The sequence below is a fragment of the Ammospiza nelsoni genome, chromosome 22 (genome assembly GCF_027579445.1).
Source record: "Ammospiza nelsoni isolate bAmmNel1 chromosome 22, bAmmNel1.pri, whole genome shotgun sequence".
NCBI lineage: Eukaryota > Metazoa > Chordata > Aves > Passeriformes > Passerellidae > Ammospiza > Ammospiza nelsoni.
The window spans coordinates 739,685-753,988 of NC_080654.1; the positions used below are offsets into that span (position 1 = coordinate 739,685).

Here is a 14,304-nt window from a genome sequence, read left to right on the forward strand (position 1 = left end):
CACCGGGCACGGCAGGACTCATTAACAGAATCGGAAATTAACGATTTTCCTACTAATCTGACACTACGGAAAAAAAGCAGCAAGAACCGGCTCAGACATCCTCTCGCTCCGTTGTGTAATGATTTGTTTTTTCCTGTCTGGGAATGGGCTGAGGTCACAACTCTGCTCCCTGCCCTCACAGCAACAGAACCACCGTGGGGACAGAGACACCCCAAAAACCTCTCACCAAACCCCAGGAAAAAGGGCAAGAGGAGCCTCAAGGTCCCTTCCAACACAAACCATTCCATGAGTCCACGATGCACAGCTGGGAATCCCTGCTCCCCACACTCCTCCAAATACCTGCAAGCCACACACATTGTTGGGTTGTTTGATGCTTTTATTTCTCACATGTAAAAACACTACTGTCTCTGTCTGCAGGTACCTCTTGCTGCACTGCAAATCACACGGCTCCAAACGGTGAAGATGAGACAGAGAAGGGAACTAAAGTGTTTATGCCCAGAATCACAATGTCATGACCCCCGGGGGTGTTAAATACACAGAGCACCCCCTGGGACTGTTCTACAGAAGCAGCAGAGCATTACAATTAACAGACCAGAGTTGGTGAAAACACTGGGTGAAGGGATCATCTAGAGGATAAGAGGACCTGCAGACTGGTCTTTTCCTTCAGCTGCCCTTATCTTTCTAGTACAGGTAATTGTGATCTAAGTCGATATCTAGTGCTGAACCAGAACAGAGGGGACTCTTCCACACTTAGTTGACACGAGGGTTCCTGAAGTTCCTCCCAGCAAAGCGAGCCTTGCTGCCGAGCTCCTCCTCAATTCTGGGGAAGGACAGAGAGCACTGGGTGTCAGCAGGCAGCACAGAACCCCAGCACTAGCACAGGCCTCACACTGAACAGCTGGCACACCTGGTACTGAAACACCTGGTCCTAAACCACCTGATCCATGTGCCACTGAAACTCCTGACCCACCTGGAGGTCCCACAGCACCAAGGCAGCTCCCAGCAAGCCCCTGCACAGTGGGCAGTGCCACACACCTGACACAACCCAAATGTCTGAGATGCTTGCCAAGAGAGGTGCCCCGTGCAGAGGACAAAGTCTCAGTCCAGCACCACAGGATGCTTGGTGTGACCTGTTCTGGACCTCCCCCACCCAGCTCCTCCTGTGCCACGTGCTGCAGGTGTTTCTGAGGGGCAGAGCCCAGCACCAGCAGTGCCCTTCCCCAGCCCAGGCTCACCTCAGCAGCTGGTTGTACTTGGCCAGACGCTCGGATCGGCACGGGGCACCGGTTTTGATCTGAGGGAAATCACCAAGTTAGTGAAGAACTCCAAGTGCCAACACAAAACTTGCTCAGGGTAATGAGCATCACCACCAGCTCTGCTTGGGCACCGGGCTCAGTGTCTGCCCAAGCAAACACAGCAGGTCCTGGGAGCAGCAGAGGTTGTGCATTTGCTATCAGCTGCAGGACCAGGAAAGCCCAGTGCAGCCACTGGAGCCGAGACCTTTGACATTGCTGATTAAAGGTGAGTTTGCAAAAGATAAGGTGTTCCCTTGTCACAGTCCATTAACAAATCAGCTCCCTGCAAACAGACACAGCAAACCTGCACCCCTGGAGGCAGTGCATGCACCATGGCTTTGGCTTCACCCCCAAATTATCCCATCAAGCAGAGCCAGACTGCAGCAGCTGCAGACACCAACCTGGCCAGTGCAGAGACCCACTACCAGGTCAGCAATGAAGGTGTCTTCTGTCTCTCCAGAGCGGTGGCTCACCATCACACCCCAGCCATTGGACTGGGCCAGCTTGCAGCTGCAAAGGACAAGAGAAGCAGCTCAGAGCATGCCCTGTGCCCAGCAGCCAAGGGGCAGCACAGGGCTCCATCTGCCCCTCCATCTGCCCCAGGTACAGCCAGCCCCATGCCCTGTGCCCAGCAGCCAAGGGGCAGCACAGGGCTCTGCTCTGCCCCTCCATCTGCCCCAGGTACAGCCAGCCCCATGCCCTGTGCCCAGCAGCCAAGGGGCAGCACAGGGCTCCATCTGCCCCTCCATCTGCCCCAGGTACAGCCAGCCCCATGCCCTGTGCCCAGGAGCCAAGGGGCAGCACAGGGCTCCATCTGCCCCTCCATCTGCCCCAGGTACAGCCAGCCCCATGCCCTGTGCCCAGCAGCAGCACAGGGCTCTGCTCTGCCCCTCCATCTGCCCCAGGTACAGCCAGCCCACCCTGGGGAGAGCCCCATGCCCTGTGCCCAGAAGCCAAGGGGCAGCACAGGGCTCCATCTGCCCCTCCATCTGCCCCAGGTACAGCCAGCCCCATGCCCTGTGCCCAGCAGCCAAGGGGCAGCACAGGGCTCTGCCCCTCCATCTGCCCCATGCCCTGTGCCCAGCAGCCAAGGGGCAGCACAGGGCTTTGCTCTGCCCCTCCATCTGCCCCAGGTACAGCCAGCCCACCCTGGCCCAGCCCAGAGGGCAGCACTTACGCCTGCAGGGACTCTGTCACGGAGCCAATCTGGTTGACCTTGAGGAGCAGGCAGTTGCAGGCCTTCTCATCCACGGCCTTGGCAATTCTCTTTGGGTTGGTCACAGTCAGATCATCACCAACCACCTGGATGTTGACGCTGCCAGTGAACTTCTTCCAGGCACCCCAGTCATCCTGGTCAAAGGGGTCTTCAATGGACACCACTGCAGAGGGACACAGCAGCTTTAGGACAACGCCAGCACCAAGGTCCTGTTTGGATGAGTGGCACCAAAGTGCTGCAGGCATGTGCCACCCACTTCCCAGAACATTGCTGAGACCCTGAGAGAGGCACGAGCTCTCAGTCTCTCCTGTAAGAGGGGCTGCACACCAACTCCCTCCTTCAGCAATCAACCCTGACTCACAACTCCCACTGATGAGCAACTCACCAGGGTAGTTCTTGACAAAGCCCTTGTAGAGGTCAGCCAGCTGGTCAGGAGTGATGTATCTGCTGGGGTCATCAGGGGATTTGAAGTCCAGGTCGTACTTGCCATCCCTGTAGAACTCTGAGGCAGCCACGTCCATGCCAATGACCACCTTGTCAGTGTAGCCAGCCTTGGCAATGGCTGTCTTCAGCAGCTCCAGAGCTGTAACACAGACAGAGCAGGGGCTGAGGGCCTGCAGGATCCCAACAGCAGCACACCCACAGGGCAAACAAACCATCTCCATCACCCCTTCAGGAAGCCCAAAGGAAAGGGTTCTTAAATTCTCCCACTTCTGAACCGACTGGAACAAGATATTACTTTAATACTGCTTTTAGCTTGTAATACCCTTGAGACACCATTATGGGATTCCTAATCTCTTCAGGCAGGACTACATGTCAGCCCAGAAAGCTTAATACTAGATGATTCCACATCCTCTGTCAACTTTATGCATGTGGGCAGGAAGCAGTGCCTGCACTCTAATCCCCTTTAGCTGCAGAGCAGGTGTTGACCATGCAAGTGCTGAGCATCCAAAGCCTGGCAGCAGGGAGACAGGGCCTCCTCTGCACAGGAGACTCCCCTGGGCATCCACCTGCTCCCCACGTGCACTTTTACCTGCACAGAGGGGACAGAACCACTCAGCAGAAGTCTCTGGATGCTGCCCACTGTGCTGCTGTTGGCAGAGTCCCAATGACCCCAATGAGTTGCAGGGGAGCAGCTGGGCTGCTTGCAGCAGGAAGCTTAGATCAAGTGTTTTCTTTTGTTGTTGGGTTGGCTTTTTGTTTGGGTTCTTTTTGTGTGGGTTTGGTTGTGTTTTGTAAGATGCTAATGTAGCACAAACTGCAAAAGCAGCTGCAGCCAGCAACAAAAATTCTTTGGAATGTAATTGTCATTCAAGGTCATCTTCCCTGATGTCTGCAAGGGCACAGACCCAGCAGAGCTGCATGTGACACTGGGACTCAGAAATGGCACAGCTCTGGTGCTGTCTCAGTGTGTTTAGAAAAGGCAGGGCACGTCACCAGTCCCCTCCACAATAACACAACCAACTGTAAAGCAAAAATCAACTGATCTGAGCCCATGTCCTACTGCCGGTGAGCAGCTCCACTTGTGGAGAGGCACAGAAAGCTCCTCCAGTGTTTGTACGAACAGATATTCTGCTTCCCACAGACAAACTGCCTCTCCCACAGGTTCCTGAACAGAACTGTTTGGCCATGGAAGCAGCAACTGCCTCAGCTTCCCAGGCAAGCCTCTGTGCCCTCCCACACACAGCCAGGCAGGGCACAAACTGTTTTCCCTCTGTCTGCAGAAAAACAACTCCACTGATATCTGAATGTTGACTTCTGGAACACTTGCAGTGCACACAAGTTCCCACACCACTTTTCAACTGCAAGGGCACAAGATTCCCTTAGGCTGCTACAGGAATGAGAGCAACGAGGCACTGAAGTAAAAACCATTCTGTCCAACCGCACAAACTGATATCCACGGGAATACCTAACCACATCAGCAGAGCACCTTAGGATGTCTGCCAGGGTAAGAAACAGAGTACAGACAAAGCAGGAAGTCCCACACCTTTGATCCTATTGATCCTGCCTGTCATTATATTGGCCAGACTATCAGTTCCACCTCCTCCCACACTCAGCTCATTCTCACCTTCTTTGTTTTCCAGGATGTTGGGGGCAAAGCCACCCTCATCCCCCACGTTGGTGGCATCCTTGCCATACTTCTCCTTGATGACGTTCTTGAGGTTGTGGTAGACCTCCGCCCCGACCCGCATGGCGTCCTTGAAGCTGTCAGCCCCCACGGGCAGGATCATGAACTCCTGCATGGCCAGCTTGTTGCCAGCGTGGGAGCCCCCGTTGATCACGTTGAAGGCCTTGGAGGAAGCAGGAAAGGCCAGGTTGGAACTGGTACCAGCCCTTACATCACTCTGCTCGTCCCTAGAGCCTCATCCAGGCTAAAGGCAGAGCCAGGCTGCCCCACCCAGGCACTTACAGGAACTGGCAGAATGACCTCCGGGTTTCCAGCAAGGTCGGCGATGTGCCGGTACAGGGGAACGCCCTTCTCAGCAGCACCAGCTTTGCACACAGCCAGGGACACACCCAGGATGGCATTAGCACCAAATTTAGCTGAAATAGGAAGAAATTGATTAGACAAGTGTCTTTATAAAGAGAGACTCAGCAATACCAGCCCATGGTTTGAATTATGGCAGTGCACAGCACAAGGCCATACACTGGCCGTTGGCTCTGGTAAATAGAACTCAATTGACTCATCTTTATCTTTTACCCCCTCAGTGCAACACAAAGCCCACTCACATTTGTTCTCAGTCCCATCCATTTCCAGCATCAGCTTGTCAATCTTTTCTTGTTCCACAACGTTCACATTCTGCAGAGAGAAGCAACCAAACTGTTGTTTGACACCAAGCACAGGCCCACAAACCCTCACCTACCCAGCATGGCACTGGACACTTCCCAAGGGCAGCTGCCAAGAGCTGACCTGACCAATTCCTGTCACTATCACACAGCAGCAGCCCAGGGCTCACAGCTGAGCTCACGTGCCATCACTTCACCCACTATCACTGAGTTCTGCACCAGCCTTTGTAGGCCAGGCTTGGTGCCCACAAAGCACAAAGGAATCTCATTCAAGCAGACTGTTCTAGATGCTCTCAGATTCCCCTCCAATGACCCTGCTTGGATAAAACCTGGCCCCTCCTCATCATTCAGGCACTCTCTGAAGCATAAATCAGTGTATCCCAGCTGCAGCCCTGCAGCTCCCAGGGCTGGAGTGTTTCTGCACACCACAACACCAGGCTGCTGGAGAAGGTTCCATTACGTGTTAGATGTGCACTCATTAAGTAAATTAAGTAAAACCATTGCTGTGGTCAGTTTGTTCACATGCACCCCAACACACAGGCTGACCCCCCCAGGTGCCACCCCACCAGAGGAAGGTTTGGACACTGCCTGGCTGTAGGAGATGTTAAGAGAAGACAGATTGCTCCTACCTTGCTAATCAGTGCAGGTGCAATCGTTTTATTGACGTGCTCAACAGCTTTTGAGACACCTGGAAGGAACAAGCAGATCAGACACTGGTCAACACACAGGTTATGCAGGGATTAGTAGGGGATCTGAGGAACATCCAGGAAAACCACCTCATGCTGCCCCAGCCCAAGCTGAGCTCATGGCCAGGTGTGAGCACAGAGGCCCTGGCTGGACTGGAGGGCACATGAGGGATGCATTGGCTAGGACTGGTCCAGGAGTGCCAGTTAGTGTGCCAGGCCATGCACTGGAGAGACTCATCCGAGTGCCAGGCTGCACTGGGAGCACATCCATTACCTGTGTGCACAGTGCCGTGGCCAGGAACTCGTTAACATATTTAACAGCTCTGGAGACACCTGGCAGAAGCCAAACAGACACCCCAGTCAAGGACAGGTGGAGACTCAGCCAACCCAAGGGATGCAGCAGAGGACACAGACAGGCAGCAGGAGCCTGGCACTGGGCACTGGGCCAGAGACAAAGGCTCAAAGAGCAGAGGAAGCTGTGCAAGGCTGTGTTTGGGCTCCAACCCAGGTCTCTGTAACTCTGCCAGCCCAAACCTCAAGGGCCTGAACATCAGCATTTAGGGAGGTTTTAGGATGAGCTCTCCTACCAACTCACAGAATCCAGGAGTAAGGGGAGGGAAAAGGTTTCCCCAGCAGTTACACAGGCAGCATCAGGCACTTCACTACCTGACACTATTTTGTAACACTGCTATAACATCACTTTATTTGCTGTGTAGTGTCTAAAGACTTCCAAAAACCTAAGCTTCAGAATGATGAATGCTATTTGACTGCATCCTAAACAATATTAATTGCTTTTCCAAATGGTCTAAGTCTGCAGACTTCTATTACAAAAGGCCTAGCAGCTATCTGCAACTCTTCCCATTTGATAATTATTTCTTCATAACTCGTGTTATTTCCCAGCTGACAAAGCCCTTCAGCTACAGCCTGTTAACCACAGTCTAATTAAATGCCATTAAGAACTGCCCACAGGATCAGACTTAACAGGCCTAAGCACACACACATTTAGCACAGTGAGGTAAATACACATTTATTCTTTGCAAGAAAAGTGCCCTGGGTAAACAGCACAAGAGCCTCAGGTTTTTGGGACATTCAGTCATCCAGGCATTTATTCTCTGTTAAGGCATTAACAGCCATGAATCTTCTAAGACAAGGCTCTCCAAGTTCAATTCAGCTCTCCACTTTAATTGTTTCTTCTTAATAGGCAAAAGATATTTCAGCTTCTTTTCACCTGACTGGCAGGTCAGCAGAGCTGCACATTCAATGGACAGAGCTGGCACAAAACCTCAGGTTCAGGATTCAACATGCTGGGAGATCTAAGGAGCCTGCAGTCTCAGAGCTGACAGATTTAAGGGCTCTGGGAAAATTTGATCTATGAAAAGCCCTTGTGACTAACAGCAGGATGACTGAGGCTTTTGGAGCTGGCAGTTCAGATGCCCTGACCACAGTGGTAAAGCCCTCTGCACTGTGCCACGCACCAACACACAGCACAAGGGGAGCAGGGTAACAAAGCACACCTGGACACCCTGTACCAGGGACAGTCACCTGCCTGGGTGTGCCCAGCTCCATGCAGGTGCCCTGCCCTGCAGCACGAGGCAGCTGCACTGCTGGAGCAGCCACCCTGCAGGCCATGCCCAGCAAACCAACCCTGCCCCCTCTGCTTTGCCTCTGCCCAGCTCAGCCCACGCCTGACAGGAGCTGCTGTCTGTCCGTCCCGCCCAGCTGCCAGGCCTTGCGCAGGACAGACAGCGGGACAGGAGCCCAGCAGTGCCAGTGCCTGTCCCGGGGCACTCGGGGTGCCCAGCCCCAGCTGTACCTTTGCCCATGTAGCGTGTCTTGTCATTGTCACGGAGCTCCAGAGCCTCGTAGATTCCAGTGGAGGCACCGCTGGGAACGGCAGCTCTGAACAGACCTGTCCACAACAGGAAAAACACCTTGGCACACTCAAACACCAACCATCCCCCAGGCAGCCAGCATCCCAGCCCTGCAAACCACACCTCTGCTCACATACAGTGATCCCACAAGGGCTTTCTGCTCGTGACAGCATCTCCCTCACGCTCACTGACCAATAGCAAACTGACTCCTCCTCTTCCACTGGCATGTCAAGAGTTAAGGAAGGCCTCCATTCCCCTTCCAAAAAGGATAGCTTCATTCACTGGATCTGCTTTTGAGCTCAGGCAAGGCAAGCTCTTAAATTCTTCTAGGATATGGCATAAAAGGGACAATTAGGAGACCTATTTTGTTAACAGGAGTTCTGAGCTCTTCTGGCAACAGCAGAGCCACCCAGACAGCCCATTCCTCCAGCCAAGGATGCTGAACTCGGAGCCAATCTGCACTCTGGAGCCTGCTCTGCCTGGGGTTCAAGGTGCCAACTTCAGCCTCCAGCCTCTCCCTTATCCCACTAAATCAAAGAGCTTAGTGGGGGCAGTCTCATTAAATGACTGCATTAATCTTTTGAGGCAGAAAGATCAGCTCTTTAGTCACTGTATTACAGCCATTGTGTTTGCTCATTCCACCAAATCACATTGGTATGAGCTTGCACAATGCTTTTGTCAGATCCTATCAGATGTGGGATGAACAGCTAACAAACCAAGGGAAAGTCCTACAATAATTAAAAATATAAGATGTTACATGTGAAAGCCCAATTAGGCATGTTCTTCAGTCATGCCTGAGTACTTGGGCAGAGGAGAAACCATTACCCAAAATTCAGCTGAGCAGCAGAAGACTGTCATTACAGAAAGCCACTGCAGACAAATTGAGAATTAAACTTCAGTGTACTCATACAGAGTGTGGGGAGCACTGACAAGCAGGGCCATCAGCAGCTGCTCGAGAGCACAGTTTCCAGGTGCTGTCCCAGTTTATGCTGGGGCAGGGGAAGGAGGGCAGGTTTGGAACAGCTCTCCCACAGTTTGGGCTGCAAGAAGCAGCACCCTCCAAAAAACCCTGCACTGCCCAGGCCAGGAACTCAAGCTCAGCAAACTCATCCAACAGAATGAGGCAGAGGCTTTTTCTGCAAGGCTCACAGCAAGTTCCAACAAGTTTTATGTGTGGAGGAAGAATTCAGCACAGCTCCACTGCTAGAACAGAACTGGCTGTACACTTCTGCTGCTCAGGTTCTATCAGCTCTAAGCCAGGGATGAACAGCTGCAGCTGAGGACTCACCTTTGTTGGTGTACAGGTCTACCTCAACAGTGGGGTTGCCACGGGAGTCAAAGATTTCACGGGCATGGATCTTGGTGATAGACATCTTTAGTACCTGAAAAAGGAGCCTACAGTTACTCACTGAATGGTTTGGGTAGGAAGGGACCATAAAGCTGAATCCATCCCATGCCCTGCCATGAGCAGGGACACTTCCCACCAGACCAGGTTTGCTGGATGAGCCTCATCCAGCCTGGCCTGGAACATTCTCAGGGATACGGCAGCCACAGCTTCTCTGGGAAAGCTCTTCCAGTGTCCCATGACTTTTATTATTAAAAAAAAAAAAAAAATCACTTCCTCATGTGCAAGGGACAATCTCTTGATGATTCCAAATGACTTGAAGTGCATCATCAGACCCTAGACAGCAGCAGGAGCAGATGACAAATCTAAAGGAACTTCACCTCATCATGTCAGAGCAGCGAAGAGCTCCCAAAACAGCAGCTCTCTGCTATCAGTTCAGAGTTCTTTTGGATAAGAGACGCGAGTGCAACAGCTCTCAGCATGCACAGAGCTCTTAGCATGCACAGCAGCTGCTCAGAGCCAAACAGAACCCATGACCAAAGAGAAGCAGCCACAGCTCTCGTTAAAAACTTGCATTAATAGTTACACCCTGTTGAGCATTTACAGGAATAGTTTTTCCTCTTAACTTTTCATCTTAAAAGGAATAAAAATCTCCCATGTCCTTTGAATACTTCCTTTCTCCCTTCTCACATTTACCCACTTCAGAAAACTGCAGTAAGGGAATTCTTACATAAGCCCAGCTACATTTTAAAAACCAAGTCATACACATGCCTGTAAGCCACTGACTGGCACCAAACCCAGCCCATCTGCACAGAAGAAAGCTCAGCCTCAGAAGCAGAACTATCTGGAAGCTGGTTTTTTGGCAAGCCAGTGTGGGTGGCAACCCTGTTTACAGAAATGGTGATGAATCCTTCCACAGTTAGTGCAGAGTTAGAAAAACATGACCTTAGCAATGCTGCTGGTTCCCAGTCTGAGTGAGGGGGTGGCTGCACACCCTGCCCTCCCCAGGTCACAGGCACAGGCAGCCTTTGCTCCCCGTGTCCCTTCCAGCTGTCCTGCCCCTGCACGCTGTCTAAGATTTCAGCCAGACCCCCACACTGACACTCGATAGCACTAAAATGTGAAACAAGACAGCTTCTTCAGGCTGACCTTCATGCTGCCACTACCTAGCTTCAATCAGGGAACACACGAGCTAGAAATAAATCCCTGCAAGGCTCTGCTTATCAGTCCCACCCACACCCACACTCAGCTCTGCAGATGCACTGAGCAATGGCTAACAGGAAGATTGTCCCCTTATCCAAAAAGGGCTTCCAGAGTTTATCAGGCTGGCACCTGCTAAACCTTACTTTCATTTTCAGAACCTTGGCTTCGCCACAGAACTTGAGGGGGCTCATTCTTTGAGAGCACAGCCAGTCCCCAGGACCCCCCAGAGCAGTGCTGGAGCTGCTTGCTGACCTTCAGGAACACACACTGCAAGAACTGCCACTGGAAATGCCAGCTCAGACATTACTCAAGCTTCCTTGACAAAGGACCACAAGTCCCTCCCTTCTCTGCAGAAAGAGGCATTTCACAGCACGGCATCACCCCAGAAATCCTTCCCTGCTCCTTCTGCAAACTCCCCACTCCTGTGCTCAAGAAACAAGTCTCCCTTTGAGCTATAAAATAAAACTGATGCTGTTTAGCTCACCACAGTAGAATCAGTGAACTCACCTAGAACACAAGGGTCAGCCCCTGTGTGCCCAGGTCCAACCCCAGAAATGCTGACTGCAGGCAGAGAGGTCACAGCAGCACTGCCTGCCCAGACCTTTGTCCTCTCCAAACACGCAAACACCCGGTGGCATTTAACGAGCACACTGCCTTAAACCTTTTTTTGCAGCATAATCTGCTGACAAGGTCACTGTCTCCCTTCAGGGGAAGGCACACACTCCAGCTTGCCTGGCCTGCTCCAAGGGTAAGTTACAACCCCTGCCAGCTCTGAGGACCTTCTTCACTAGCAGCTCAAGTCTAAGAAATCACCACTTATTCCTCACCTGACCCTGCACAGGGAATGCAGTACTCTTAACTGGAGATTACTCCAACTGAAAATTATTTCAATTAAATCAAAATATATTTTCTTTATAGCCAACCCTACCACCAAACCTTGTCCTTGTGTGCTGTCTTGCAGCCAGTCTTCTCTAAAATCAATATGGGGTTAAGGCTGAGCACTGCAAACTGAATGGAGACTTAAAAAGCAACACTAAAGTTTAGCCATAGAAATAACCGCCCTAGTGAGTGTCCAATTACAGGCCTGCCACATTTATCAGTGGAAGCCTCTCCTGACACTTAAAGGTCCTCATGACCCCAACTCTCATACCACCAGTGATCTGAAAAAAGCCGAGACCTTTCAGTGCACTCTATCAGATCCCAACGTATTAATTCCCCCTGCCAAAGCACTCCTAGAAACCGGACAAATGGGCACATTCCATCCCTGCTCCTCTGCACTGCACGGGGTGCTAATGCACCTCTACAACATGATCCAACGGGTTCTAAAGGATGCCTGGCAGGGAGCAAATCACAGACACGTCCAACCACTTTCTCTCTCTGTGTTTGGTAAGATGGAGGCCTGAAACTGCGTTGGCTCATCTCCTGTGGGTTTGCATGACAAACTTCAGTACTTCCTGCCAGGCCCGGCGAGCCATGGCCCTAGCCTGTGACTCAGCAGGCGAGTAACGGAGCAGGAGAGCTCAGGATCCTCTCTGGCAGCGCTGCACGAGGTGAGATGGTCACAACAGCAGCTCCTTATTCACACCTGCACATCCAGGTGCTTCCCCCCCACCAGCGCTGCCCGGGGACAACCAGCACTTAAATACCCCAATAGACCTCAGGCACAGACGCATTGCTAGCACACGTTAAATATTTGAGATGGGAAGCTGAAGGACATCCACTAAAGAGGGGAAGGTCCAAATCACCTCACGCAATCCGAGAGCGACTGTTAATGATTAAAAGGAAAAGGTTAAACTCTGCGTTTGAGGATGCCTTGACCCACCATATCCCCCTGATTCTGCCCCCGCCCTGACCCCCCATACCCCCCGTTTTATACCCCCACCCCCGCACACTGCCGTGGCTCAGTCCCCCCCTCCCCGCCGGTGCTGCGGGAACACACAGCGGCCTGCACCCCCTGGGGACCACCGAGCCTCGGCCCGGCCCTCCGCCACGCGGCCGCTCCCCGGAGAAGGGAAGAGCGGCCTCCGGGCCCGCGGGGCGCTGCGGCCGCCGCACTCACCGCTGTGCCGGCAGTCCCGCTCCGCAGCCGCTCCGCTATCGCCGCCCCGGCTCTGACTGAGACCCAACGGCTCCGTGCCCGCCCGCCTATAGCCGCCCTCGCGCACAGGGCCCGCCCCCCGGCCGCGCCCATTGGCCAGCGCCGTCCCCCGCCGCGCCCCGATTGGCTGAGGCCGCCTCGCGCCAGCGGCGGGCTCGCGTGCGTGCGCTACGTGCGGCCGGGCCGGGGCCTCGTGGAAAATCCCCGTGCGAGGGGGCGGGGCCGGCGCGGCGCATGCGGGTGGGGGGAGCGGGCGGGACCATGTGGGCAGTGCGGGGGGAGCCGTGAGGGACGGGCATGGCGGCCTGGGCTGGGGATGGACGCTGGGCATCAGCCACACTGGGCATCAGCCGGGTCCGAAACCTGCCGTGGGCAGCCGCATCTGCCACTGCCGCAGCTGAGGGCCAGGCATGGCGTGAGGAGACTGACACTGGGCATCCACATCTGCCACTGCCCCAGCTTGCTCCAAACCCCGTCCATCCCTGCATGCTTTCAGAGTTATCCTCCATCCAAAGTGCCCTGTGCCAGAGCCTCAGCACCCTCACAGGGAATTTGTTCCTAATCTCCGATCTAAAACTGCCCTCTGTCAGGTTGAACCCATTCTCCTTGTGCTGTCACTGCTCACGCTTGTAGGCAGTCCCTCCCCACCACTCCTCTGGGTTCCCCTCAGGCACTGAAGGACGTGAGGAGGCTGCCCAGGGCTTCTCTCCAGGTAGAACAATCCCAATTCCCTCAGCCTTGCCTCACACTTGTGCCCAGTTCTGGGCTCTTCAGAGCAAGAAAGGCAAGGAGAGAGTCTGGTGTTGGCCAAAAATTTGGGGCTGGAGCATCTCCCTGGTGAGGAGAGATGGCAGGGCTGGGCCTGGGTAGTCCCAGGGAGACCTGGAAACAGGAAGGCTGGAACGGATGTGTGTGTTTGTAATAGTTCCAGGGAAAGGCTAATTACAAACGCAATAAATACTCACTCTGATTTTGAAGTGAATAACCATCACACTTCCTGGGGCAGGGGGACAAGGAGCATTGATGGTGGCTGTGACACCCCACAGCAGTGTGCCAGCAGGAACACAAACTTTGCCCAGTGTTCTGGGATCGTGGAAGGCGTCCCTGCCTGTGTCAGGGCTGGGATGGGTTGAGCTTTCAGGTCCCAGCAAGCCAAGCCATTCTGTGTTCCATTGTGAGGATGTGGCAGTGCCCAGTTCACCCTGACTGCCCCAACAAAGCCATTTTATTGCTCACAGATCAGTGAAATTTGTGCTCCTCAGCCCTGCCCTGCCCTGCCAGCCTGTGCTTGATGTACCTTCTGGGCACATTTTTCTTTTCTTCCTGAGAACATCCCCTCGGGACAAGCTTAAAGTCTAATAAAGAGCAAAGGAAGTCAGCTGGACTGAGCTGGGCTGAGGCATTGCAAGTGCCCTCAGACCTGCTGTGACCCCGGCTGGGACAGCAGAGGGACGAGCCCTGTGCCAGCCAGGCTGGTTTGTGGCAGTGCCCTGTGTCCCCTGTGCCCGCTGTGTGTGGGGTTTGTCCCTTCCCTGCACATCCCTGTGGCTGCACAGCCACCAATCAGGGCGGAATGATGCTGGGGTCTACCCAGCTGAGATAAGGCACTGTTGGGCAGGAAAAGCCCTTGGAATTAAACTGGTAGATTTTTTTGAAGTGCCAGCCACTCCAAAACACATTGTACCCCTTATAATACTATTGTACCCCTTAGCAGCCCTGGCTTGTCCTGCAGCCTCACCCTTCCTGGTGTGAGGGCACATTCCCTGTAAAAACACATTCCAGATGCTGGAAATCCTAAAGCTG

General features: G+C 53.4%; 1 protein-coding gene across 1 annotated transcript; it reads right to left on the minus strand.

The window, feature by feature from the left end:
• Window positions 1–355: 355 nt before the first annotated feature.
• Window positions 356–12,553, minus strand: ENO1 (enolase 1). The gene is made up of 12 exons (XM_059487424.1): window positions 12,463–12,553; window positions 9,144–9,237; window positions 7,798–7,893; window positions 5,928–5,986; window positions 5,242–5,311; window positions 4,922–5,055; window positions 4,580–4,802; window positions 2,897–3,094; window positions 2,473–2,674; window positions 1,697–1,805; window positions 1,236–1,294; window positions 356–820 (listed from the first exon to the last, which is right to left on the minus strand). Exons 2-12 carry the CDS (start codon window positions 9,226–9,228, stop codon window positions 751–753), a joined length of 1,305 nt encoding a protein of 434 aa, XP_059343407.1. The 5' UTR covers window positions 9,229–9,237; window positions 12,463–12,553; the 3' UTR covers window positions 356–750.
• Window positions 12,554–14,304: the final 1,751 nt, after the last annotated feature.